At 36.9% G+C, this 26,616-nt stretch overlaps 1 protein-coding gene across 4 annotated transcripts in view; it reads left to right on the forward strand.

The window, feature by feature from the left end:
- The window catches only part of SPATA17 (spermatogenesis associated 17), a 233,922-nt gene that overhangs the window by 106,881 nt on the left and 100,425 nt on the right, over positions 1-26,616 (forward strand). For all 4 annotated transcript variants that reach the window (XM_065936726.1, XM_065936727.1, XM_065936725.1 and 1 more), the window contains one exon: positions 4,228-4,351. In XM_065936726.1, coding sequence (XP_065792798.1) covers positions 4,228-4,351 — 124 coding nt within the window. The remainder of the gene's footprint in view (positions 1-4,227; positions 4,352-26,616) is intronic.

The raw sequence follows: 26,616 nt of genomic DNA on the forward strand, positions 1-26,616 counted from the left end.
GTAAGTCAAGGATTAAACAACCGATCCTTTATTTGGGTGGTTCTAGTCCAGGGCAGGGAGGGTGAGGAAAAGGGAGAGTGAAGTGTCTTAGAAAGAGTGAAGTGTCTCAGAAACAGACTGTGAGACAGGGATTTGGTTCATGAGTGTTGTTGGGGGGCATTTGGGGAACAACATTTTGAAGGGAGGGGAAGAGGAAAGCAGAGGGAGAAGCTAAGCTACATCAGAAGTCTCCATCAGTCCCAGGAAGCTCTGGGATTCAGATGGGTTTTGAGGGTAGTGCCACGTTGACACAGAGGCCTCTGTATTCCTTCCATCACCAGCTATTGGGTGCAAGCTGGGGTAGAGGGTGGCAAAACCTGGGATGGGGCAGCTGCTTTTCTCTGGTGGAATGTATTTAGGTCAAGTTGTCAGCCACTAACACTCAGGGCAGTTGTCTTGGGTACTTTGGTCCTTTAGTGAGGACCGAAGGGAAGACCATGGGGTGACTCCTGCAGTCCCAGACCACTGCTTCACATCACATCCCAGAGTGACTCAACCCAGCACAGCAGGTGTGTCTGCTGTTTTTAGCCACACAGGTTTGCTCCCAATTTGCAGAGAGACCTCTTAAAGCAGTACGTGTAAGGCAGAAAAAAAGGGGAAATTTCTCTGCATGAATCTTCCCTGTCCCTCGCTTCCCACTGTTCAAGATTTGTCCCATGCTTCCTGCCTTGTAGGGAGCTAGACTCTGCGCTCTGCCTCACGGAATTTTATCCTCAAGGTGCACACTAGTGTGGAGAGAGAAAGGAGGAGCTCATTGAAGAGATTTTTAAAAGCATGAAAGATTCCTATTCAGTGGAGTGGATAAAGCAAGTAGCCTAGTACCCCGATTACAGGAAACATTCTCTAACGTAACACCTAGCCGTTACTTTGAGCAAGCCGTTACTCTGAGCACTTTAACAGAGATTAACCAATTTCGTCAACACAATAGCTTGATGGAGAAGATCCTGAGACTGATAATAAATTTGCATTTTACAGATGAGGATATTAAGGCTCAAAGATTAAACAGCTAATAAGTAGCCCGGCAGAAATTTTATAACCAGGTGTCATTTCAGAGTCTCTGTCGTTAACTGCTCTGCTTATATTGCCTCCAAGTGGCTATTACTATTTTTATTATTATTATCATGTTAGACTATGTAAATATTTTATTATCATTATAGATATCATTAGCAAAATGTATTCAAATATGTAAAGCTTTAGATAGTTTCAGTAATTTTTGGCTTTATTTTTACAAATGTCTCAAAATGTTTTGTACATATAAACACTGGTGCAGAAAGTCTTGGGACTTATCCAAGTTTCATTAACTATACAGTAGAAAACAAGATCATAAGATAAAGGAAAATATGTGTGGTTCATTCAATAAAAATATCTCCTGTATAGTATTTCTTGTATTAGGACAACTACAGTCAAATATAAGGTTAGAGGCTCTGCAGATCTAGGCATTCTAATTCCATTTCTGCCATTAACTGATTTGTTATTCAGATTGGCTCATTTCATCTCTTTATGTGTTTCCATATTTGTACAACAGGGCAGTTAGTTATACCTATCCTGTATCTATCACAGGATTTTTTTTTCAGATAGAAATTAGACTATATACCCGAAATGTAAAAACATATTCATAATAGTCTGAAGCTTTTTGGGAAAGTTTGTAATTGTTTAAAAAACATTTTAAAAACTGCTGGATTGAAAAAATAGGCAAATTTTATATTTTTGTAGGGAACCCTAGTTACAGTGGTTTCCAGCTTTTAATCTTTAATGGGATCATAATTTTCTATTGCATCCTTTACACTGAGCCATATCTTCATCTCTATTGCTATAACAAAAAACCTGTATATCAAGGATAAATAATTTATTCAGCTCTTCCTACTTAGTTATTTAACAAAGAATATTTAACATGAATATAATGGTGATGTTCAGTACGACTGTACATGTTCAACCAGAGCAATAAATCAGCATAAGATTGATTTTTTCAGTAATTGTATGAATTTATTAAGTTAATTAATTTTGTGGTTTGAAATTACCCTCAATTACTTTTTCTAGGGTTTTTCAAATTTCTTGGGTTATTTTGTGGGGTTTTCTAATTCCTTCTGGATTTACTCTGTGTTTATATGCTGGAAACTAACATTCTCTTACATTCCTCTCAGTTTTAACTCTCCTTGTCAAGCTTCTTGAGAAGATACAAATGGTTTTAATTTTATGTTTCCATATCCTGAAGATGAACTGTTTTTACTTCTTTAAATAATTTCCACTGCTGATTTTGTATCCAAGTCCTATTTACTTCTTTGTACCTTACCTGTTTGTGTATGTGTTCAATTTTATTGGGCCTTTTTTGTTCTTATGTTAGATTTCTTCATATTCATTAAATTACTTATAGAACACAAACTTCTTTATAGATGTGTTTTTTAATTTTTGTGATCATTCAGAATATTGCTGTGCTTATCTTTGGGGTAACATAAAATTGGATCATGCATATTTGAGTAATTATCCTAATAGTGGCAGTTCATTGGCTATTTTAAATTCTCTTAAAGACTTATAAGAGGAATTATTGAAGAGATATTTATTTTTTATATAATATCAAAAGTAAAGATGAAAATTAATGATGTGCTCATTTTTTTATGTAACACCTGATTGTTATTTTTCCTGGTAAAAATTCTCATTTATTCATACGTAACTGCCTTGAAATCTGTACCTAAGGACAAAGAAAGGTCACCAATCCCTCTAACTCCTGGTTCTTTGTCAAAAATGGACACAGTTAATGAGGTTTGTTTGGTACAGAACAAATTCTCAGACACAGATAGAGATCCTTTCAATGGAAACAAATTTGTTTGGCTTTACCAGGTTACTTAGCGATTAATAATAGCCTTGAGATGCAGGTCAGAAAGGTCATTGTACCAGCTTGCCAGCACAATCTAAATGTGCAGCCAGCCCTGCGCTGTGGGTACAGAAGCCCCCAAAATACTATGCATAAAGTAAAACAGGCTATTTTCTGACACCTTTTTTCATATTAATAAGCAATTTTCAAGAGAAGGGTGGCAAAATGAGGGCCATGCCACTCCAAGTAATTCATTTATTTTGCAATTTAATCTTATGTTGGAAAAAATAGCTCTGCTGCAATAGCAGGGCATGGTGATTTTTAAACGTCAGTGTGTTTCATAAGTAACCTTGTATGAAGTATTGTATTAGTAGCCTTTAACAGAAGACTGCAACAAAAATATTTCTAGTCATTGCAGTAGGAACAGGACTCTTTTTTTTTTTTTTTAATTTTTGGAATTCTCCTCTCCAGTTTCCCTGCTATCTTTGAGGCATGTGCCTAGAAGATTTACTTAAAATTTTACTTATAGAACTAGATAGTATTTTACATATTTTAAAAAAAATAAAGTACAATTTCAAAACATTATTTTAATATGAGTGGTTAAACTTGTTCTTTGAAAATAAAGGATTATTCCCCCATAGTTTGATATTATTATTCTATTTAGTAGGTATTTTTCACATAGTATATTTTAAGAGCTAATTTTGTGTTTAAATTTCTTAGATATATGTATATAAATGATTAAAAGTTTCATTATTTTAATGGAATTTGTTACACTTATAATGCTGTGAACTTCTGTGTACAGTTTGACTTTTATTCTAATTATTGGTATAACTGAATAAAATGTCAGCCTTTAAAAGATAAGATAGTACATGTAATATTGTTGATTATTCGAAGTGTTTAACTGAAGTAAATTTAGACTAAATTAAGTATATGTTTAAAAATCTATCATATTTTTAAAATTAGCCCATAAGTATGTAAAATAAACAACCAGAGCTTTGTAAATACCAAATTTAAAGGAAATCAGTAGTTTAGATGTTTTCTTAGAATATTTAAGTCTAAAATGGTTAATCTTCAGCCAAGGAAAATGATAGCACAGTAATTAAGTTATTTTGCATTTAATATAGTCCCTTAGCTACTGAACTGATTATAATATATAGATATTTGATTTTCAAAATTTCACCACTGAAAGATCACTTAAATGCTTTTTTAAGGATTGCAAAGATTCACCTAGAATGTGCTGGTAAGATTGATTACTCCACTGATTTTGATGAATGTGGGGGAAGGTTGCCCCTCAAAAACTGACTTGATTCTCATCAGTGAAAGAATTAAAAGGTTAGTGTATCTTTCCTATCACAAATAACCGCAAACTTTCACTGCAGGGAGGCCCTGGAGGAGTTTGCAGAGATGAAAGAAAGGGAAGAAAAGAAGGCAGACCTCGAAAGGGAGGAGAAAGAAAGAGATTACCAGGCTCGAAAGATGCATTACCTCCTCAGCACAAAGCAGGTTGGTCTACCTGTCCCTGACAGCTCACGGAAGCCGCTGGGGCCCCCGGCCTGACAGAGATAAACTAGCAGGCTGAATGGGACATGACTTGTTGAAAAGATACCGCAAAGACACTACTTCGAGTTCAATTCTGTGCTGCTCTGTAGGTGCGCGCAGGCACCTCGGCTGCCCTGTGACAGCGGCTTTGTGGAGGCAGCTGGGCCAGGCTGCTAGAAAGGTCCAGGTCCACCGCCAAGGGCACAACTTCCGTTTCCAAACCCAGACTGAGTGGCTCGTGGTTGTGTTGTGAATTGATCAAAAACCAAGAAGTTATTAAGTTCAGGTCACTTTCATGTTATCTCTGTGAACTGAGAAAATGTTGAGATTCAAACCATCCTTCCTAAATTCTGATGCAAGTTTTCAGGTGTAGCTTTTAATCAAATTGCGTGAACAGTTGCATCTTCATATAGAGATGTGCATGTGGAATCTGGAATATTAAGATGTTTCTTTTCTGATATGTGAGTAGGTTTCAGTAACTCAGATCTCCTCATGGTTGCTAAGAAAATATACATTACATGTAGAACATTTTGCTCACAAAGAATAAGATTGTTGTTGTTTTATTTAAAAAAGCATGAATTTAGGGATTGAAAAGTATTTTGTTACTTGAGCCTGAAGCGGTGCTCATTCAGTCATGTCTGACTCACTTGCAACCCCACGGACTATAACCTACCAGGTTCCTCTATCCATGGGATTTTTCAGGCAAGAATACTGGAGTGGGCTGCCGTTTCCTTCTCCCGGGCATCTTCCTGATAGGGGTCGAATCCGAGTCTCCTGCATCTCCTGCGCTGCAGGCAGATTCTTTCCTGCTGAGCCATGGGAGCAAGCCCAATGGGAGCTTGAGGCTGGAAACTAGCAATTTCTTGGGTTTTAGTCTTTCTCCTAGACTTCAAGCCCAATTTTAGGGTTCTCGCTGAGTTGCATATGCAAATCTTTTCAGACAGGGAAAGCCAGTCCAATCCCAGTGGGAGAGAGTGAATCTGAGACTGAATGTCTTCCTTAGAGGTATCGAAGGTCAAAACCATAGTAAATACTGGGCTGCTGTGTACATTTGGAGCACAGGTCTCTTGTACTTCTGGCTTCTGTTTGGTAGTCTAAACAACGACACTTTCAGTAATGATTACTATCTTAATATTTACTTTAATTTGGATAGCTGAATTGTCTTCATTTAACAGGCAAGGAACTGAAATTCAGGTAATTATGTGACTGGCCATAGACACAAAATTAGTAGTAATAAATAGCTCTGGTGTTCAAACTGAGGTCTTTCTACTCTTAAATACTCAGGTACTAATTTAAAGATAATTTGAAAACTAAAAAATAAAAGTATTTTCAATTTTTATTATAAAATCCATAGCAATGTAAACATTTTAGTTGTGTGATTAATGGGCTACATTTTAAAGACACAATTCCAAACCTTTTTAACAAAACTTTTTTTTTCAAATGTTAATTCAGTTCAGTTCAGTTCAGTCACTTAGTCTTGTCCAACTCTTTGTGACCCCATGAATCGCAGCACTCCAGGCCTCCCTGTCCATCACCAACTCCCAGAGTCCACCCAAACCCATGTCCATCGAGTCAATGATGCCTTCCAACCATCTCATCCTCTGTCGCCCCCTTCTCCTCCTGCCCTCAATCTTTCCCAGCATTAGGGTCTTTTCCAATGAGTCAGTTCTTCTCATCAGGTGGTCAAAGTATTGGCGTTTCAGCTTCAACATCAGTCCTTCCAATGAAAACCCAGGACTGATCTCATTTGGGATCTCCTTGCAGTCCAAGGGACTCTCAAGAGTCTTCTCCAACATCACAGTTCAAAAGCATCAATTTTTCGGCACTCAGCTTTCTTCACAGTCTAACTCTCACATCCATACATGACCACTGGAAAAACCATAGCCTTGACTAGACGGACCTTTGTTGACAAAGTAATGTCTCTGCTTTTTAATATGCTCTCTAGGTTGGTCATAACTTTCCTTCCAAGGAGTAAGCGTCTTTTAATTTCATGGCTGCAATCGCCATCTGCAGTAATTTTGGAGCCCAGAAAATAAAGTCAGCCACTGTTTCCACTGTTTTCCCTTCTCTCTGCCATGAAGTGATGGGCCAGATGCCATGATCTTAGTTTTCTGAATGTTGAGCTTTAAGCCAACTTTTTCACTCTGCTCTTTCACTTTCATCAAGGGGCTCTTTAGTTCTTCTTCACTTTCTGCCATAAGGGTGGTGTCATCTGCATATCTGAGGTTAAGGGCAGCTATAAATATATCCTGTAGTTCTTTAAACCTAGTACTCATTCTTGGTGACAGTTTTTTTCTTTTGAAAATTTTGAACTCCCTTTATACTTATAAACTTTCTTAATCTGAGTTCTGTGTGGTTTATACTTATGATTGGTAGTATGATAGAGAAAGCAATTTTAAAAATGATGAAGTGGCATTTAATTGAAGCATCTGTTAATTCTGTTTTATCCAGAGCTGTATACACATTGGGTATAAATGTAATAAATTGGAAACACCATAAAGGCTTAGCTGTTTTACTAATAAAAATAATACAATAGTATATATCCATGGAGTGCTTACCATGTGTCAGAGAATATGGTAGGTATTTTATACATGTTATTTTTTAAAGCATTTTGATTTCTTTTCAGGTTTCAGTTAGGTGCCTGGTTTAACAAATCATTTCACAAATGCGACCAAGTAACTTGACTCATGGACCTTTATGAATTTTCAAACAAATTACTATTGTGTTTGTGTTAACAATACAAACCAAAAATGCTGTATCCCATTTTTCTCCTTGTTTATCCCATCCTGACTGCTAGTAATATCTGTGTATATAAACTTCAGTTTAGTGATCACTTGTCCCCAGAACTTCCTGGCATCCAATGAAATGATTCTTACCCTAAGTGAGAGGTTGGCTGCCAGCTCAGCTTTGTCTGATATAAATGCCCACACTCTTTCTACTGTACCATAGCCTCAAAGAAGAATCACTGGGAGATTACCTAGAATTGTCTGAGCCTCTGTTTCACTCTGCACCTTGAAAGAACATTGTGAGGATTAAATTTAATATGTTTAAAATGTTTCCAGGCCCTTAGAGAGCATTCAGTAAATGATAACAATCGTATTATTAGAATTTAAGCTGTCAAGGATAAACTAAGACTCTACACTTTGACTTTCTTCTGTTTGTTTTAGCTGTTGGGAACTCTCATTTTCTCATTTCCTTTCTTTGCTTTCCTTTAATTATTAAAGAAAATTAGTTAGAAATTTTCATAATGATGCCGCCTACCTCTGCATTTCATACCTGGCTTCACCGACCTGAGGGCAATACAGGGAAACGATGTTTTTAAATCACCTCCCTAAGAGAGGAATATTGTAAACATGTCAGGAATTTTCATTTGAATCTTGCAAGTTGATATATTTTGTCATACTGATCTTTACTATTTGATCACAAGTAACTGAAAATAAAAGGACAGGCCTTTGAAACTATAGACACACTTTTACTAGACACATTTTTGATCCCAAGGCAAACTCCGGCTTCCTTTCTTTCTTTCTCTTTTCTCTCTCCTTTCTTTCCTTTTCTTTCTTCCCTAATAGAATAGTGACATCATCCTGGTCTCATCTGTTTACTTTGGTCAGGGGATTAGTTGTACCAACTGGAGAAGGCTACCCACTCCAGTATTCTGGCCTGGAGAATTTCATGGAATATCCATGGGGTTGCAAAGAGTTGGACACGACTGAATGACTTTCACTTTCAACAGGATGGTACTGGAAATTTTAAATGTTTTATTCCTTATATCCACCAAATTGCTTTCCTTAGCTTTAAATAGGTACTTTTCATCATGAAATTAAAAAGTTGAATTTTAAAACTGATATTACAGGTACAGTTATAAATCAGCTTCACCTTCACAAAAATATGCAACACTGATATTTACTAAATAAAGTGAATATAAATCTTAACTTTAGAATTCATCAGTTACTCCAAATAATGTATTTTTCTGTACCTACAATCATTCTGATACTATGCTAGGACTAGGATCAGGTCATATAAATGTATAGTATATACTCCTTAACTACAAGAATTCCCTCCAATTTTAGTCTCTTTGGAAGGGGTAGAAGGAAATTGCCAACTTTCTATACAGCTTATGTAGGTAGTCTCACTGAAATTAACATCTTATGTTTATGATTTTGTTGATTCCATTTACTATTTTATTTTAATAAAAATCTTTACATACTTGTTCAAACCTAAGCAAGACTCAGAGAATGAAAGGCATAATATTTCACTTTCAAGTATTGTTAATGATGTTTTTCAAGATTACTTGGCTATTGGGAAGAAGTGAAGCTGCAGAAATAACAATATTCCTAAGTCAAATGTTTATAGATTAATTGCATTGCCTGTTTTGAGAGTTTTGTTTTCAAATTATCTTAAATACACATTTAAGTACAAAATAAAAACAAAATACAAATTATTTTGAAAGGTTTGTGTGAATTTTAACTCTCAATTTGTTCAAATATTTGAAAATTTACTGAAAAAATATTCAAACCTAAATAACTTTTATAAGAAGTATAGGAGGATAAGAGAAGTTTTGTTGAGGTCTTCTGATAGTATTTTTAGCCAGGAGAAAGATGATATTTTATTAGTGATTTCAATAATTTAGAATTGACATTAATGTAGTTTCTAGAATAATAATTTTCATATTAATTTCATAATTCTATAGCTTAATTTAGATTAGTTGAAATAAAACATTCAGACCATGCTTCAGAAAATGTGAAGAATTCTGTAAACTGAAATTGTATTTGTGAATTCATATATAGATAATAAATGAAGTCATGTGTTACTTAATGTATTAATTTTAAGATAATTATGCTGATATACTGATGTACTCATACTGCCAGCATAGTTTTAAAGTCAGTTTTAAGTATGTTTCTAGTACAAATAATATACATCTTAAAATAGTTCCAGTATCTATTACCAATTTTTAATGGTAATAATTATCTCATCTTTATGCAAGCAAATGTATTAACACTAATAGGAATTACTCAGGTAAATAACTAATATTACAATGAGTGAATTAATAGACCCCTCAGGGTTTTATTAATTAAAAAGTTCAAGTCATACTAAAGCACCTTTTGTATATGTTTATTTCAATGAGAAAACTGAACATGGTAACTTATTTGCATAAATAATCAATCACCATTTACTAGTAGTAATAAGGTTAATTTGTTGCTACAGACATAATAGGATTAGTCAATTATATTTCCCAGAAAATACTGTTTGTTATGCACCTCATCACCTGTAACACAGGATTGGATTTAGTGCCCTTATTAAATGAACACATCAAAAAATCTCTGTCTCTGTAAAAGTTTTATGAAAAGAAAGCTAATTTTAGTTGATTTGAGTAAGTAAAATGCAAACACTGCTCACATTTGTAAATTTAATTTATCTTTCTGCAAAGATTGATTATTTAATAAAGTTATTTATTTTGATTCAGTAACCAGTCAAACTAAATCTAACACATATAAGACATATTTCCTTTGAAGAAAATCTCATTTGCAAATTTGTTTTATTCCAAACAAACAGATTTTCATTCCCTTGTCCTTGTTCTTGGGTAATAAATTATGTTGTCTGCTCCACCTACTGGTAGATATATGCAAAGGACTATTGTTGGAGTCATTAGAAGATTCTGCCTCTGAAGTGTTGCCAGATTTTTGAGGATCTTCCTGGAGGTCAGCAAAGTTACAGATACAAACATAAAACTCAAGGTCTATTCAGAAAAAATAATATTTAGAAATATAGATTATTATATAAAATTATAGACATTAATAGTTTTCTGATTATATTATTTTCCTGAAATAGTTTCCTGAAAATATTACCCTTTTAAAAAATTTAATATGCCAATAAAAGAATAAATAAATACAAAATATATTTAGAACTCAGTATATTAAAACTAGGCATATTTTATTTTGGACTTCCCTGGTGGCTCAGATGGTAAAGAGTTTGCCTGCAATGCAGGAGACCTGGGTTCAATCCCTGGGTTGGGAAGATGCCCTGGAGAAGAGAATGGCTACCTACGCCAGTATTCTTGCCTGGAGAATTCAATGGACAAAGGAGCCTGATGGGCTACACTCCATGGCATCACGAAGAGTCAGACATGACTGAGTCACTGACACCCACTTTTTCCGCATTTTATTTTAGTTATGGAATTTAATAGTTTATACATATTCAAATTAGAACTAAAATGAAAAAATATATGCTTAATTAAAGGTATATACTTAATTAAATACATGTTTTGTGGAAATATCTTTCATTTCATCGGTATATAATAGATTTTTAATGTTTTTCCTTTAATGGGCAGTTAAAATTATCTTATCAATACTGAGATAATGACTTTCAGTTATTTATGATTCTTTAGAAAGACTCCATACTCTAATTAATATTGACAAAGCTTTACTTTTAATTGCTATATTTTTTAGAGAAACAAACGGTTTCAGCTACTTTGCCTTTAAAATTGCATGAAATCTTATTTGTATACAGAAGGAAAATATCTTCATTTTAAAAATTAAATTTGATATGCCAGAAATTAAGTGGTAGTCTGCTGATATGTAGAACATCTTTATAAGATAAATCTTATAAGATGAAAGAATGCATAAATTAAGAAATATAGTAAAGCCTCCAAATCATTTATTGCTTTCAACTCTATGTTTCTAGTATCATAAGTGGGAAGATCTATGCCTTGCATATATTAAATATTTAATATATGACTGTTTTCCTGGTGACTCAGATGGTAAAGAATCTGCCTGTAGGTCGGGAGACCTGGGTTCACTCCCTGGGTTGGGAAGATCCTCTGAAGAAGCAAATGGCTACCCACTCCAGTACTCTGGCCTGGAGAATTCCATGAGGTCACAAAGAGTCAGATATGACTGAACAACCCCCCCCCCCCCATTTTTTCTCATGTGATTGCTGACTTTTAATTTGAGGTGATGAGATAACAGATGAATTGCAGTGTTTCAGCGTGCACCTCCCTCTGTGTGTGTGTGTGTGTGATGTGTCTTCGCACACATGGTGTGCTTGGAAAGTGCCTTTGGGAAGGCATCTCATCAGGCATTGTTCTTAGACAAAGGTGTACCACAGCAATGGTTGGGAAACTCAAGGGTGATATTAAAACACACCCCTATAAGAAATTCTCTTGGGCTCATTTTAGACCTCTTGATCCTTATAAAACCTATTTGTTCACTTTAAAACATTAATTTTGTTCGATCCCAGTTTCTAGGTTGATCTCTATCTCTGTCTCTCTCCCTCTCTCTCTAGGTTTATGACCATCCAGTTATCCTTCTGGAAAACACCAGCGTTCTCTTGATGTACTGCTCCTTGAGTTACCCACAATTCATTGCACCATTTTCACCCTCTCTCTGAAATGGCTTAGTAGTATAAGAAACTGATTCTAAGTGAGTTCACGTACAAAGATAGAGAAAAACTAGATCCTGCCTATGAAAGGGTAAAAGCAAGCCAGAACATCGTGTAGATTTCTATGGTGCCTTCCTGTGAATAGCACAAAGTACTTTTATTCTATTTATCCTCACAATATTCTATAAAGTAGCAGTTGTCTTACTGGTGACTAAAATGCCATTGTTTGGTATTCATTTTTCCCTGGACACTTGACAGATACATTCTTTTGGGAAGATTATGTAGTGAATAAAGATTTGACCTACGATCTTTGGATTTGCAGTTTAAGAGGCAGGTCTTGAAGTTTGGTCATTTGTTCTTGGTCCCAGGTGAACTGTCCATATCACGAAATCATCATATAATTTGTTACTATTGGCAGTCTCTGTTCAGAAAAGGCCAAGGACTGAACTACCATGAAGAATGAATTAGCTATTAACTTTTACATTTTATTTCCTTCCTCTTTAACATTATAGTTTTTATTATCCTGTAATATATGAAAGGGATAAAATAATCCATTATCAGAACTCTTTGAAGAGACAGATGAAATGGTGAAAGAAAATATCTTATTGTGTCCCCAGAATGAGTCCATTTTCCACTCTTGTCTCCTTGCTATTATCAAACTACCCACATCTAAGAAACAGAGGCAAAAATATGGATAGAAGCAAAAATAAAAGTAAATTAAAAGAAAGACTTCTTAAGTAGAAAAGTGCCTATCTACTTTTATTATTTATACTTTTTCTTTTCAATATACTGTATTTTTAAAGATATTTTAATTTTTTTCTCTTTAGCCAATACCCTATAAATCTCTCCTGTACATGTGAGCTGAGGTGGATTTATGTGTTGTGGGGCTTGAAGCTTATACAATTTGGGGATCCACGTTTGAGAAGATAGTATGGCTCAAATGGTAAAGAACCTCCCTGCAGTGCAGGAGACCTGAATTCGATCCCTGGGTTGGGAAGATCCCCTTTAGAAGGAAATGGCAACCTGCTCCAGTATTCTTGCCTGGAGAGTTCCATGGACAGAAGAGCCTGGCGGGCTATGGTCCATGGGGTCACAAATAGTGGGACACAACTGAGTGACTGACACTTTCACTTCACTTCATACAATTTCAGGAGGTATTTTTACTTGTTGATGACAGCCACATCTCTGGAGCAACATGAGTTTTTAGATGACGAGTCTCTATTCTCCTGTGTCTTCTGTGATACATGGGTTTGTTGTGTCTCTGAAGGCGAATGGTGTTTGTAACTGCAGGGGAAGTACCAGGGAGTGCAGAGTGTTTCATTTAAGGGTATCCTTGGGTTTGTATGAAGACTTCTTCTGGGCCAACAGTAAATGAAGTTAAAATAAAAGTAATAGTTACAGATGCAAAAAAAAGATAGTGTACAATTACAAATACAAGAGGAGGAATACGTTTTTAGTGAGCAAAAATCATTTCGTACACATTTCAGGTGTTAATGTGTACTATACCAGAATTCACAATCTCAAAACAGAACAGTAGTTTTATTAACTGCCTGACTGCTCTATAATATGTGTTCTCTGTATTTTGGCCTCATACTGTTGCTTCTTTTGACAGTAATTTTGTTATATTTTCTAGAGTAAGAAGGGAAATTTTAATCACTCTTTTCTCGAGGAATGTTGACCTAAATTTCTTATTACTACAAAAAATCTTAAATGATGTATTTCTATTTGCTCATGCTGCATTATTGAGCTTGGTTTTGAAAAGGGAGAACTTCCATTTGTAAGGTAAATGATGAGAATCAAATTCTCCATTTATCACACATGTGAATTTTAGGATGATTTTCCATGGTCCAGTTTCTGGCAGTTTATACCCCTTTTCAAACCCTGTTTCTTGTCCACTGCCCACACACTTCCAGGGCCACACACCTCAGGAAGTTTGTGTTGGATTGCAGTCTCTAGATCTGCGTCTCTATTTGTGATGCCTGGTGAGTCTGCACAGTGAGTTGCAGGAACATTCCTGAAAGTTATTCCTATATTGGGATTGCTAACAAATTTTAAGTATACTTGGAAGTACCAGAAAAAAAACAATCCACAAATATATATGTAAATATATCCAACTAAACTTAAATATATGAAAGTGAAAGTGTTTGTTGGTCAGTCGTGTCCAACTCTTTGCAACCGCATGGAATGTAGCGTGCCAGGCACCTCTGTCCTTGGACTTCTCTAGGCAATAATACTGGAGTGGGTTGCCATTTCCTTCTCCAATATATGCAAATATATCCAACTAAACTTAAATATATATCTGCCTTCTTTCTAGCTTGATCCCGAACATGTCTACAGCACCACTCTCATGCCACCCAACCCAGGCATGATAAAGGATAAGGCAGAATATAGAGAATCAGTGGAATTAACTGATTGTTTTATTTTTTTCAAATTTTACCAAAACACACAATCTTGTGAGCACATTGCCAGGGTCCCTCCCCTTGTCTTGGAGAGGGCCTATCATAAATGAGGGGCCCAAAGGTTATGCTCATCAATTTCATTCTTATTTCACCTGTGATTGGACTTCATTTTTGTACTGTGTGCAAACCTTGCTGCTCTGGTTAATCTTGCTCACATTAAATTTAACTTTTTTGTGTGTGTGTGTAATAAAGTTTTATTAAAGTATAAAGGAGATAGAAAAAGCTTCTGACATAGGCATCAGAAGGGGGCAAAAGAGTACCCCCTTTGCTAGTGTTAGCAATGGAGTTATATACTCTCCAATGAATCCAAAGAATGTCTGGAGGTTGCAAAGACCTCACCAGACCCACTCCCGTAATTTACATTTTAAGATAACAGAATTGGCCAGAAGGTTTAATCCAAAGATTGTCCTCAGGCAGGATACATCCTTGTAAAGACCAGACCCACTCCCGTAATTTACATTTTAAGATAACAGAATTAGCTGGAGGGTTTAATCCAAAGACTGTCCTCAGGCAGGATACATTATTGTTATATAATCCTAAGGAATGTAGAGGAGAAAAAGTAAAAATGTTTGTCCTTTCTTCCTCCTTGAATATCCCAGGCCTCTCTCTCCTTGGGGAACCCTAGACTTCTTATCAACCTGCCTAGGAAATGACTCTCATTCCCCCCTTTTCTTTTAGGAGAATTATGTTCCCTAGGGAAAAGGGGAGTCGTTCTCATTCCATAACTGCTTCCCAGCTGACAAGGGGCGTTGTCCCTAAATTGGTGAGGCAACATATTCTCCTAATCCTCATAGTGAGGATGTCTGATCCAGGGGCTCCAAGTAATAGTTGGAGGAGGCTGTGGCACTCATAGGAGCTCGGACAACTATTTGTAAATTAAAAGCTTTTAGACGGTTAGAAAACCCCATTATACAGTTACAGATGTAAGGCAAAATAGTCATTAAACCAAGTTAAAATCAAAATGAAAAGTCACATTATGTCCATAGTTACATCAGTCCATCCTAAGGTTGTTAGATGTCATCAGTTTAAGAAGAGGCATCACATGCGATTGTTGAAGGTATTTGCAGACTTGGAGAAAGTCCTTTCCTTGAAGTGGAGATGTTCACCATAGGACGCCTTCCACTGATGAAGAGGGGAGTGCTCCGCAGACCCAGCAGTTAGACCGATTGTGGAATACAGCATAGGAGTGAGCCCAGGACAGGAAGGCATTGTCTTGAGGATCAAACGGCAGACTCAGGATTTCTGGAGTCAGCAGAAGTAGGCTCACATAGATTATCAGGTCCATCTGGTAAGGGCCTTCCCAGAGGGGCTCGAGGGATGAGCCCCCAGATCCCAATGTTTTTATGAGGACCTCGGTTCCTGGCTCAAATAGAGGCTTGCTGGATTCAGAGGCTGGGTCAGGAGTCATCTCCCGGAGTTCTGTTAATGCCTGTTGAAAAGCTGAGAGTTGAGTTACATAATTAGTTAACTCCAAGGCTTCAGGATCTATAACAATGTCTGTGTGTAAGAAAGGCCTTGCATAAATACATTCAAAGGGGGACAGCCCCTCCTTTTTTGGGGCAGTTCGAGCCCTCATTAAAGCTATGGGTAGGACTTTAATCCAGTTTCTTTGAGTTTCTTGAGTTAATTTGGGCAGATGTCTTTTGATAATGTGCTTTAGCTAATCATCTGCTTAATCAGATAGCCAATCTAGCATTCAGACATTTAAATAAATTGTATTATTTTAGTCCTGTCTTTAAAATTGAAGCACCTGATTTTCTTTGGATCTCTCTTATTTCTTTTACATTTTATTTTATAAACTCGGGGTCCATTTGTTTCCATCCAGTACATTGGTAAGTTTTTAATGTATTGGGTTATGGAATAGAGAGAGTTCTCATTAGATATTAAAAAATAAACTATATACATAAGTATATTATGTATTTATATGCATATGTATGTTTGGTGGTTTGGTGGTTTAATCACTAAGTCATGTCCGACTGCTGTGATCCCATGGACTGTAGCCTGCCAGGCTTCTCGGTCCATGGGATTCTCCAGGCAAGAATACTGGAGTGGATTGCCATTTCCTTCTCCAGGGGATCTTCCCAACCCAGGAATTGAACCTACATATCCTGCATTGCAGGCAGATGATTTACCAACTGAGCTATATACATACATATTGGGAGGCCCTGTATGTATGTATACAAAGATACAAATTTAGACTCATGTAAAATTTTCAATACTGTTTTTTTTTTTAAATAATATTTAACTAATGTTTATTGGGACTATTCTCTAATCACAAGCTTAAAATATATTCAGTACCAAAACCTGGTAATACAAGGATAAAAGTAGAAGAATAAATTTGTTCATATTGTACCATCCCAAAGATAACCACTGTTAAAAATTTGGTTTATGTTCTTCCAGTAATTTTATATGCTTGGATAGATATATATTATAGATAACTATATATAACATGTACGTATATGTGTGTCTGTTTTTCACTTAGAAATGGTATCCGATACAGTTTTAATAGAAAATTCAAGTCAGGAAAGAATTAGGACAAACTGTGTCACAAAAATGAATTTCCATTTCCTACCTCAGTGTAAAATGTTCCTCCATTTATTCTTGTCCCCAGCACACCAGAGTTTAAATTGCATTGTATATGAATCTTTTATGGAAAATAATTTACAGCTAACTACTATGTACTTATTTTTGTTGGTTTTGTATAAAGTTAATGTTGCTGGTAAGTTAATTGCAATCAGTCCTATCCAGTTCTTCATTGATTAGACAAGACTGAGTTTGGGGTGATTCCTTTTGATATCACTAATTTTATTAATATTATAATGAAACCCCAAATCTAGAAATCCAAGGAAATTAATATCATTGGTTTGACTAGATCTGATAAGTGGGTCTGTTTTATACTGTAGATTTGAAGATTTATTCCTCTTGTTTTGACTACTCTTCTGCTTTTAGGATATTTCATAAATACTTTATGGGCGTTCCTGGTGGCTCAGTGGTAGAGAAGCTGCCTGCCAAGCAGGAGACATGAGTTTGATCCCTGGGTAGGGAAGATCCCCTAGAGTAGGAAGTGGCAACCCATTCCAGTATTCTTGCCTGAGAAATCCCATGGATAGAGGAGTATGGCCGACTGCAGTCCATGGGATTACAGAGTCAGATGCGACTTAGTGGTAGACTTTCACTTCACTTTCATAGATACTTTAGATTAAGACCAGTTCTAAGTTAGATGTTGTTATAACTGATACACAATGAAGAAGTGGAATTTGTTAGCTCATGATTCATCCTAGGTCTTCTGCAAGACCAGAATAACTATATGTATAGATAAGCCCTGCTCTCCCTATTTAATTCCCTCTTCTAGATTAGAAAACTTCAGAAATCTTTCAACTGAGTATCTGGTGGCCAAATTTTAAAATCTCAGGCTTTGGTATAATTCATCTCCTTTCTTCCCTTCTCTTTTCTCCTTTACTCTTCCTCCACACCTCTTTCCCCAGCCTTTATATCCAATAATCAAAAACACTTTGTATTAAAAGTAGGAACATAGGGAGAGAAATTATACTTTCAAATGTTTCCTTAAAATGAACTCTTAACTAAGGCAGTGGTTAAGATACTCAGTCATTGTCTAGTGTAGCTAATTTGGTCAAGATCATTTTAAGAACATGAGCATTTGTTAACTTTTGAGTTTAAGCTAAGGTATAGTCCAATATTTGCTGGTGGCTCAGTGGTAAAGAATTCACCTGCAGTGTGGGAGACACAGGAGATAGGGGTTCAAACCCTGAGTTGAGAAGATCCCCTGGAGAAGGAAATGGCAACCCACTCCAGTATTCTTGCCTGGGAAATTCCATGGACCGAGGAGCCTGGTGGGCTACAGTCCATGGGGTCATGAACAGTCGGACAGGACTGATGCGATGAAGCACAGCATGCATAGTCCAACCCAAGAAATTAGCTATGACCCTAAGATTCTATGCAGAATAAATTATTTAAATATTTTAAAAGACACAGAAAGTGTTCTCAGTATTTTATGTTTTTATTATAGTCGCAAAAAAAAGAGGAATTGCAATTGTTTATTTTAAAATGTATATAAAATGTTTCATTTTGATGTATAGAGCATGATTTTAAGAATTTTCATATAAAGTGGAAAGTTTCCTGTGTAACCAATAGTCTTGTCAATTGCTGTTTCTATCTACTGTATGTCTTGAGTTGGAAGTATTTCAGTCAAAGAGTGAGTTATGTTATCCACACAGTATCACAACAGACAGCAAAATAAAGGATGAGAAAATGGAAGGAAGGTATGGAGAAAGGAGGAAAGGGAAAGAATTTATCTTTAAATCTTAATCTGTGAATATCCCTTGGACCTAAAATAAATAAACTGCACATCTTAATTAGCTATTATTATACTGAAAGATTTGCCAAAATGATATAATCTTTCTTAATTTGAGAAAAGTTATGTTTTCAGGATGTTTATTAGTTTGTCTCCCTAATGAGGTGAATTTCAATTTCTTTTCTTAAATTTATTTGGATTTATTTTTCCATTTACTTTTAAATTAAACCATGTATGTGCAGTGCTTAGTCGCTCAGTTCATGGACTGTAGCCCACCAGGCTCATTTGTCCATGGGGTTTCTCCAGGTAACAATACTGGAGAGGGTTGCCATGCCCTCCTCCAGGGGATCTTCTCAATCCAGGGATCGAACCCAGCTCTCAGACATTGCAGGCAAATTTCAGTTCTAATATCCCATTGAAATAAACCGTGATCATTCAGTTCAGTCAGTTCAGTCACTCAGTCGTGTCAGACTCTTTGTGACCCCATGAACTGCAGCACACCAGACATCCCTGTCCGTCACCAGCTCCCAGAGTCCACCCAAACCCATGTCCATTGAGTCGGTGATGCTATCCAACCATCTCATCCTCTGTCGTCCCCTTTTCCTCTTGCCTTCAATCTTTCCCAACATCAGGGTCTTTTCAAATGAGTCAGCTCTTCGAATGAGGTGGCCAAAGTATTGGAGCTTCATATTCAACATCAGTCCTTCCAATGAACACCCAGGACTGATCTCCTTTAGGATGGACCGGTTGGATCTCCTTGTAGTCCAAGGGACTCTCAAGAGTCTTCTCCAACAGCACAGTGCAAAAGCATCAGCTCTTCAGTACTCAGCTTTCTTTATAGTCCAACTCTTACCTCCATACATGACTACTGGATAAACCATAGCCTTGACTAGATGGACCTTTGTTGGCAAAGTAATGTCTCTGCTTTTTAATATGCTGTCTAGGTTGGTCATAACTTTCCTTCCAAGGAGCAAACATCTTTTAATTTCATGGATACAATTACCATCTGCAGTGATTTTGGAGCCCCCCAAAATAAAGTCAGCCACTGTTTCCACTGTTTCCCCATCTATTTCCCATGAAGTGATGGGACCAGATGCCATGATCTTAGTTTTCTGAATGTTGAGCTTTAAGCCAACTTTTTCACTCTTCTCTTTCACTTTCATCAAGAGGCTCTTTAGTTCTTCTTCACTTTCTGCCATAAGGGTGGTGTCATCTGCATATCTGAGGTTATTGATATTTCTCCCAGCAATCTTGGTTCCAGCTTGTGCTTCATCCTGCCCAGCATTTCTCATGATGTACTCTGCATATAAGTTAAATAAGCAGAGTGACAATATACAGCCTTGACGTACTCCTTTTCCTATTTGGAACCAGTCTGTTGTTCCATGTCCAGTTCTAACTGTTGCTTCCTGACTTGCATACAGGTTTCTCAAGAGGCAGATCAGGTGGTCTGGTATTTCCATCTCTTTCAGAGTTTTCCACAGTTTGTTGTGATCCACACAGTCAAAGGCTTTGGCATAGTCAATAAAGCAGAAATAGATGTTTTTCTGGAACTCTCTTGCTTTTTCGATAATCCAGCAGATGTTGGCAATTTGATCTCTGGTTCCTCTGCCTTTTCTAAAACCAGCTTGAACATCTGGAAGTTCTTGGTTCACGTATTTCTGAAGCCTGGCTTGGAGAATTTTGAGCATTACTTTACTAGTATGTGAGATGAGTGCAATTGTGCAGTAGTTTGAGCATTCTTTGGTATTGCCTTTCGTTGGGATTGAAATGAAAACTGACCTTTTCCAGCCCTGTGATCATTTGATAATATAATTTTGTTGTACCTCTATTAATTATTTGTATTTATGCTTTATGTTCATAAGTTGCTTTATGATCATCTGTATTACTCTTGAACACACATCACTAAAATGTTTCAATTTATTTTGCCTGAATTATTAATTATATAGCCATACCAAAATCAACTTCTCTGTCAACTATTATTGAAATTATATCAGAATCATCATTGAGCTTTCCCTAACCTTCCAAGGTAGAGTTGTTTTTTTCTCCCTCTGTGTCTTAATATAACATTTACCACTGGTGTTATGGTTACATCTACTTTGGCCTAAAGTAGGTGAACTTATAAAAGAAAGCAATTATGCTGTTTTAACATCTCCAATACCAAAATAGGTTCATAAGTAATGTCGATTGACTAATAAATGAATGGGTTATATACATGTCCTAATTCTGATTTATAATAATTTCAGATTCAAAATAAGAAAGGAAACTTTTATCTCCATCTCAGTTATTCACTAGTCCTTCTTTGCATTAAAAAATTATTAAAAACAATTATTTTGAAATCTGTAATAATTTTTAGTAACTGATTTCTATATTGCTAAAATATATTATGTATTTCAAAGGGGAAATTTTATATACAATGAAAATACACAGAGTAAACTAACAATTTTAAAGGCTGCATAAGTCCCAAATCAAACCAGGTTTTACAACCAGATAGCATGGAGGTGAATTTCAAACTCAGATCTGGCTGCCTTCAAAACCACACTTTCTCTTTATGTTATAGTTTGAAGGCAGCAGAGAAAGTTCCCAAAGAACATTTTCTTGGATGATGGCTGAAGTCATACTTTGAAGTTCTATTTATTTGAAGGTATCTAGTAGACAACATGGGCTTCCCTGGTGGCTCAGTGGTAAAGAATCTGCCCGCCAATGCAGGACATGCAGGTTCAGTCTCTGGGTTGGGAAGATCTCCTGGAGATGGAAATGCAACCCATTCCGATATTCTTGCCTAGAAAATCCCATGGACGGAGAATCCTGGCAGGCTATAGTCCATGGGGTCTTAAACACAACAACAACAACAGTAGACAACATATTCAGTATCATTACCTTTAATCTCTGTGTGAATTAGCTAATCAATTCCTTTAAACACCAGGAGGTAGAAGGCATAAGTCTAAGATGCAAGATCCTCTCACAAGAAGACAAGGGGCACTTCTGGGTAGCTTTTACGCAATGTGTATGCTTTGTTAAGGAAAGAGAAGAGTCAGTCTGGGTACTTATCTATTAAGTATTTTCATCTCTGAGGCATCAGCTGAAATTCTGAGACAACAGAAATCCTATTCTACATGGAGTTACACATTGTTTTGTTATCATATTATTTGAGATCAAGAGATAGCTCTAAGAACACAAATGTCTGACACCTCACTGTCAATCTGACTAGTAATGTTTCTTTCATTATGTTTCATTCATGATGAATGAATGAATGTTTCATTCATGATGAATGCTCTTGTCAGTGAAAGAACTGGGACATAACAATGCCCCAAATGATAATACTGAAGCTATAGTTATTGATATGTTCAGTAGGGGTCTTCCCTCTTAGCTAAGCTGGTAAAGAATCCTCCTAAAATGGAGGAGACTTTGGTTCTGTTGCGGGGTTCAGATGATCCACTGGAGAAGGGATAGGCTACCCACTCCGGTATTCTTGCTTACCTGGTGACTCATATGGTAAAGAATCCACCTGCAATGTGGGAGACCTGGGTTCAGTCCCTGGGTTGGGAAGATGCTCTGGAGAAGGGAATGGCTACCCACTCCAGTATTTGGACCTGGAGAATTCCAGAGGCATTTGGCAGGCTACAGTCCATGGGGTCACAAATAGTATAGTTAATGGTAGAAGTGAGGAACAATATTTGGCAAGAGTCATGATGGAATGGTCAGGACAGAAAATTGGCAGAGAAGGGAAAGAAAGGTGACATAGAGTCCAATATTTAAACCCACTTATCCCTGCTTGAGTTCAGAACAAATTGAGAAAAGAATAGATGGAAATCAATAGCATTAGTTTTATTAGCAGTGAGAGCTGGACTGAAAGTTTACAGGAGAGATGAAATAACCAAGTAAGCATGGACCCAATAAAGGTGGGAGAGGATGTGTTGACAAGCATAAAGTTGAAGGCTGAAATAGATGGAAGGAGAATTTAACCCTGTAAATCAGAAGGAATGAAACAAGTGTTGGATCATATACTTTCGTAGGGATGATTGAAAGTTGAAGTAAATTTGCATTTTGAGGACTTCAAAATCCTAGTTGATCTCCTAAAATCATCCTGAGAAGAATCAGAGACAGACAGGGGCTAGATTTTAAGTCCACAAATAGGTCGTGTCTCCAGTCTGCCTGGTTATATGATTCATTCCAGCAGTCATCAGCAGCCTGAGCTTGTAAGCATGGAGAATAACAGTAACAACACTTAACAGTCATTGAAGGCCTGCTATGAGCTAAATATTCTAACTGTTTTACATGAATTACCTCTCTTAATTCTCATTACCACCCTATAAGGTAGACAGTTATCCCCAATTCATTGATGAAGCACAGAGAAATTAAGGACCTAAGGTCAGTGTTAGTGTGTGATGGTCTAGACCAAAGTTCACATTCACAGTGAGTGCATGGTACTGCCTCTTTTATTTTATTTATTTATTTATTTATTTTCATTTATTTTTATTAGTTGGAGGCTAATTACTTTACAATATTGTGGTGGTTTTTGCCATACATTGACATGAATCAGCCATGGATTTACATGTGCTCCCCATCCCGATCCCCCCTCCCACCTCCCTCCCCATCCCATCCCTCTGGGTCTTCCCAGTGCACCAGCCCTGAGCACTTGTCTCATGCATCCATCCTGGGCTGGTGATCTGTTTCACCCTTGACAGTATACTTGTTTCAATGCTATTCTCTCAGAGCATCCCACCCTCGCCTTCTCCCACAGAGTCCCAAAGTCTGTTCTGTACATCTGTGTCTCTTTTTCTGTTTTGCATATAGGGTTATCATTATCATCTTTTAAAATTCCATATATATGCATTAGTATACTGTATTGGTCTTTATCTTTCTGGCTTACTTCACTCTGTATAATGGGCTCCAGTTTCATCCATCTCATTAGAACTGATTCAAATGAATTCTTTTTAATGGCTGAGTAATATTCCATTGTGTATATGTACCATAGCTTCCTTATCCATTCAGTACTGCCTCTTTTAAACAGTTAGCATTTATTGAGTAAATTCTATGTCCTGGGCACTTTTCACAGTGCTTTAGCTATATTAGCATGTTTAAACTTACATATGGCCTAATGGGGCTTCCCTCATAGCTCAATCCGTAAAGAGTCTGCCTGCAGTGTAGGAGACCTGGACTCGATTCCTGGGTCAGGAAGATCTCCTGGAGAAGGAAATGGCAGCCCACTTCAGATTCTTGCCTGGAGAATCCTGAGGACAGAGAAGCCTGGCGGGCTACAGTCTATGGGGTCTCAAGAGTAGGACACAACTGAGCGACTAGGCCCAGAAGCACACACATGACCTAATGGGATAGTTCTGTTATTTCAGAGGCTTCACTGGTGGCCCGGACAGTAAAGAATCTCCCTGCAGTGTAGGAGACCTGGGCTCGATTCCTGGGTCAGGAAGATCCCCTGGAGAAGGAAATGGCAGCCCACTTCAGATTCTTGCCTGGAGAATCCTGTGGACAGATAAGCCTGGCGAGCTACAGTCTATGGGGTCTCAAGAGTAGGACACAACTAAGCGACTAAGCCCAGAAGCACACATATGACCTGATGGGATAGTTCTGTTATTTCAGAGGCTTCCCTGGTGGCTCAGACAGGGAGACACTCAGGCTCCCTGCAGTGTAGGAGACCTGGGTTCAACCCCTGGGTTGGGAAGATCCCTTGGAGGAGGAAATGGCAACCCACTGCAGTATTCTTTCCTGGAGAATCTCATGGACAGAGGAGCCTGGTGGGTCCACGGGGTCCCATAGAGTTGGACATGACTGAAGTGATTTAGCATAGTATCCATGTTACAGTGAATTTAAGTAATACAGGCTAGTATCACAGAAGAAGTAAAAGATAGAGTTGGGAATTCAGATTTAATTAATTAACCACTAAGTTCTACTGCATAGTTGAATGGATTATGGCTTGGGGCATGGCCAGGATGGTGGATGTTAGGAACCTGAGTCATTAAAATAACCAACCATGTGATTCAGATTACTAGGGGAAAAAAGTGAGGGCAAGAAGAGGTAATAGATTAGGAAAAACTTGAGAGGTCACTCCACTTGAGATCTTTCGGGAATCAATCTTACAGTTAACTAAGGATGTGGGATCTAGTAGACTAGGAAGTTAAGAGGATGAGATGCTTGTGTCTAAGCTTATTGAATTATTAACACAGAGCAGATTTGGATGACGAGGATATGTAGGGCATGGCTAACATTGTGTCAGGGTGAAGGTCAGTGAAGGTGAAGGAGTCAAAGATCTGTGAAGATAACTATTGGAATAGTTGCCTATCTATACATGAAAATCACTTAAAATTTTGCCAGAACACAAAGTAAAAGGGAAGCCTAAATGACATGTCAAAGGCCATCATGAATATGGAGGAATGCCCAGCGAGTCTGTATATAATAACCATAAGGAAGGACACAAGAAGAGATATTCAGACTGCAAGAAGGTAGATGCATCATGATTTGAAAGTGACATTGGGGCACTGAGATAATGTAAATCTATCCCTGGTCACGGCGATCCAGAGGAGTACTGGATCTGAATGTTTTCCTCAGGAGGGCTGCAAGGGAAGTGGTGCTCTAGACGAGAAGGCAGCTTTAGTTATAATTTTTTTAAAAAGTAGAAAATGTATTTATTGAAAAGTTTGAGGGCATAACTGAGTGGGTTTGCATAGATAGGAGATGGGTTCCACAGGGCAAGGTTGAAAAGATTCTAGGCAAGGGAATGAGGAGTGTTGGGAAGAGTAACAGGGTAGTTGAGGATGGATATACCAGAAATGTAAAGGAGAGCTGTGATTAATTTAGTAGAAAACTATTTGGGCAAACTCAGTTTCACCAGAAAACAAATAGACAAATAATTGCTTGATCCGACTGTACCCTATTGTGGAGAAATTTAAGTTGCTCTGCCTATTTTTTATTTCAGCTATTCCAGTGATATTATAGAGTGGAAGTGAATTATGGATTAAAAAGTACAAGGGTAGTACTATTTCCTCAAATTTTGAAGAAAACAAAGCCAAAAATGCATACAAACTTGTAAAACAATGCAGTAGTACACCGCCCCAAACAGAGACTAGACTATTATTTGTTTTAGAACAGATCAGTTTCTTTATCAAAATATTAATTGGCCAACTTCTTTTGAAAAAATTATGTTATCAAATTATATTACCACAAGAGGGACTTATAGTTTAAGTAGTAATAAAAGATAATAGGGTCATGAAGCGTATGGGATGGAATTTTCTAAGCTCCCTGCCATTGAGGACACTAGAGCAAAAATTGGAATGCAAAAAGATAACTTTAAAAAGCTAAAATAAAATTTTTATTTATTGGAAATATACAGAAAAGTACAAAAATTGTTATCACCCAGCTCAGTTGTCACAAAGTGACAGGTATAACTTGTACCTGGTAATTACTAGTTAATAATTCCCATCCAAGAAGTCACAGATCTTCAGAACAAAACTGTGTGAGAACACAGAGGTCTGAAAAGGAGGTGGCCTTTAGGATCTAGAGACAAGATTGTAGCCAACCAGATTAAGGCAACATAGTGTTCTATGGCCAAGAAGCATCGATAAAATTAAAAATTTTGATAAGACTTTAGTGTTCTATGGCCAAGAAGCATCGATAAAATTAAAAATTTTGATAAGACTTTGATAAAGTTTAAAATGAATTTCTCTTGTTTCCTTAAAAAATAATCCTTCTTCAATGAGTCATGGGATATCAGTTTTTTTGCAGAGTCCCATAGAACACTGGAAGTAATGCTTGACAAATGCTCCATTCCATTGGTACATTTTCTTTAACAAAAGAAAATTTTCATTTACTTGCCTGTTTCTATAATGCCAAGCATTTTTCTCTTAGCTACTAATTTCTTGGAAGTCACCTTTTAACCCCAAACTATGGAATCATCTTCAAACCAAATCCTCTGTTGAAGAACCAAGCAAGAGAAAACATGGGGTTTCCAAAGAGAGTTAAAAAGGTGTGTAACGAAAGGTTTCTAGAGGGATGGTGATCATAAAAACATCATTTGCTCTGTTTCCTCTATTTTCCTTAGGGGATTCAGGTTTCATTCGTGTGTATAATAA

The sequence above is a fragment of the Muntiacus reevesi genome, chromosome 5 (assembly GCF_963930625.1).
Source record: "Muntiacus reevesi chromosome 5, mMunRee1.1, whole genome shotgun sequence".
In the NCBI taxonomy this organism is placed as follows: domain Eukaryota; kingdom Metazoa; phylum Chordata; class Mammalia; order Artiodactyla; family Cervidae; genus Muntiacus; species Muntiacus reevesi.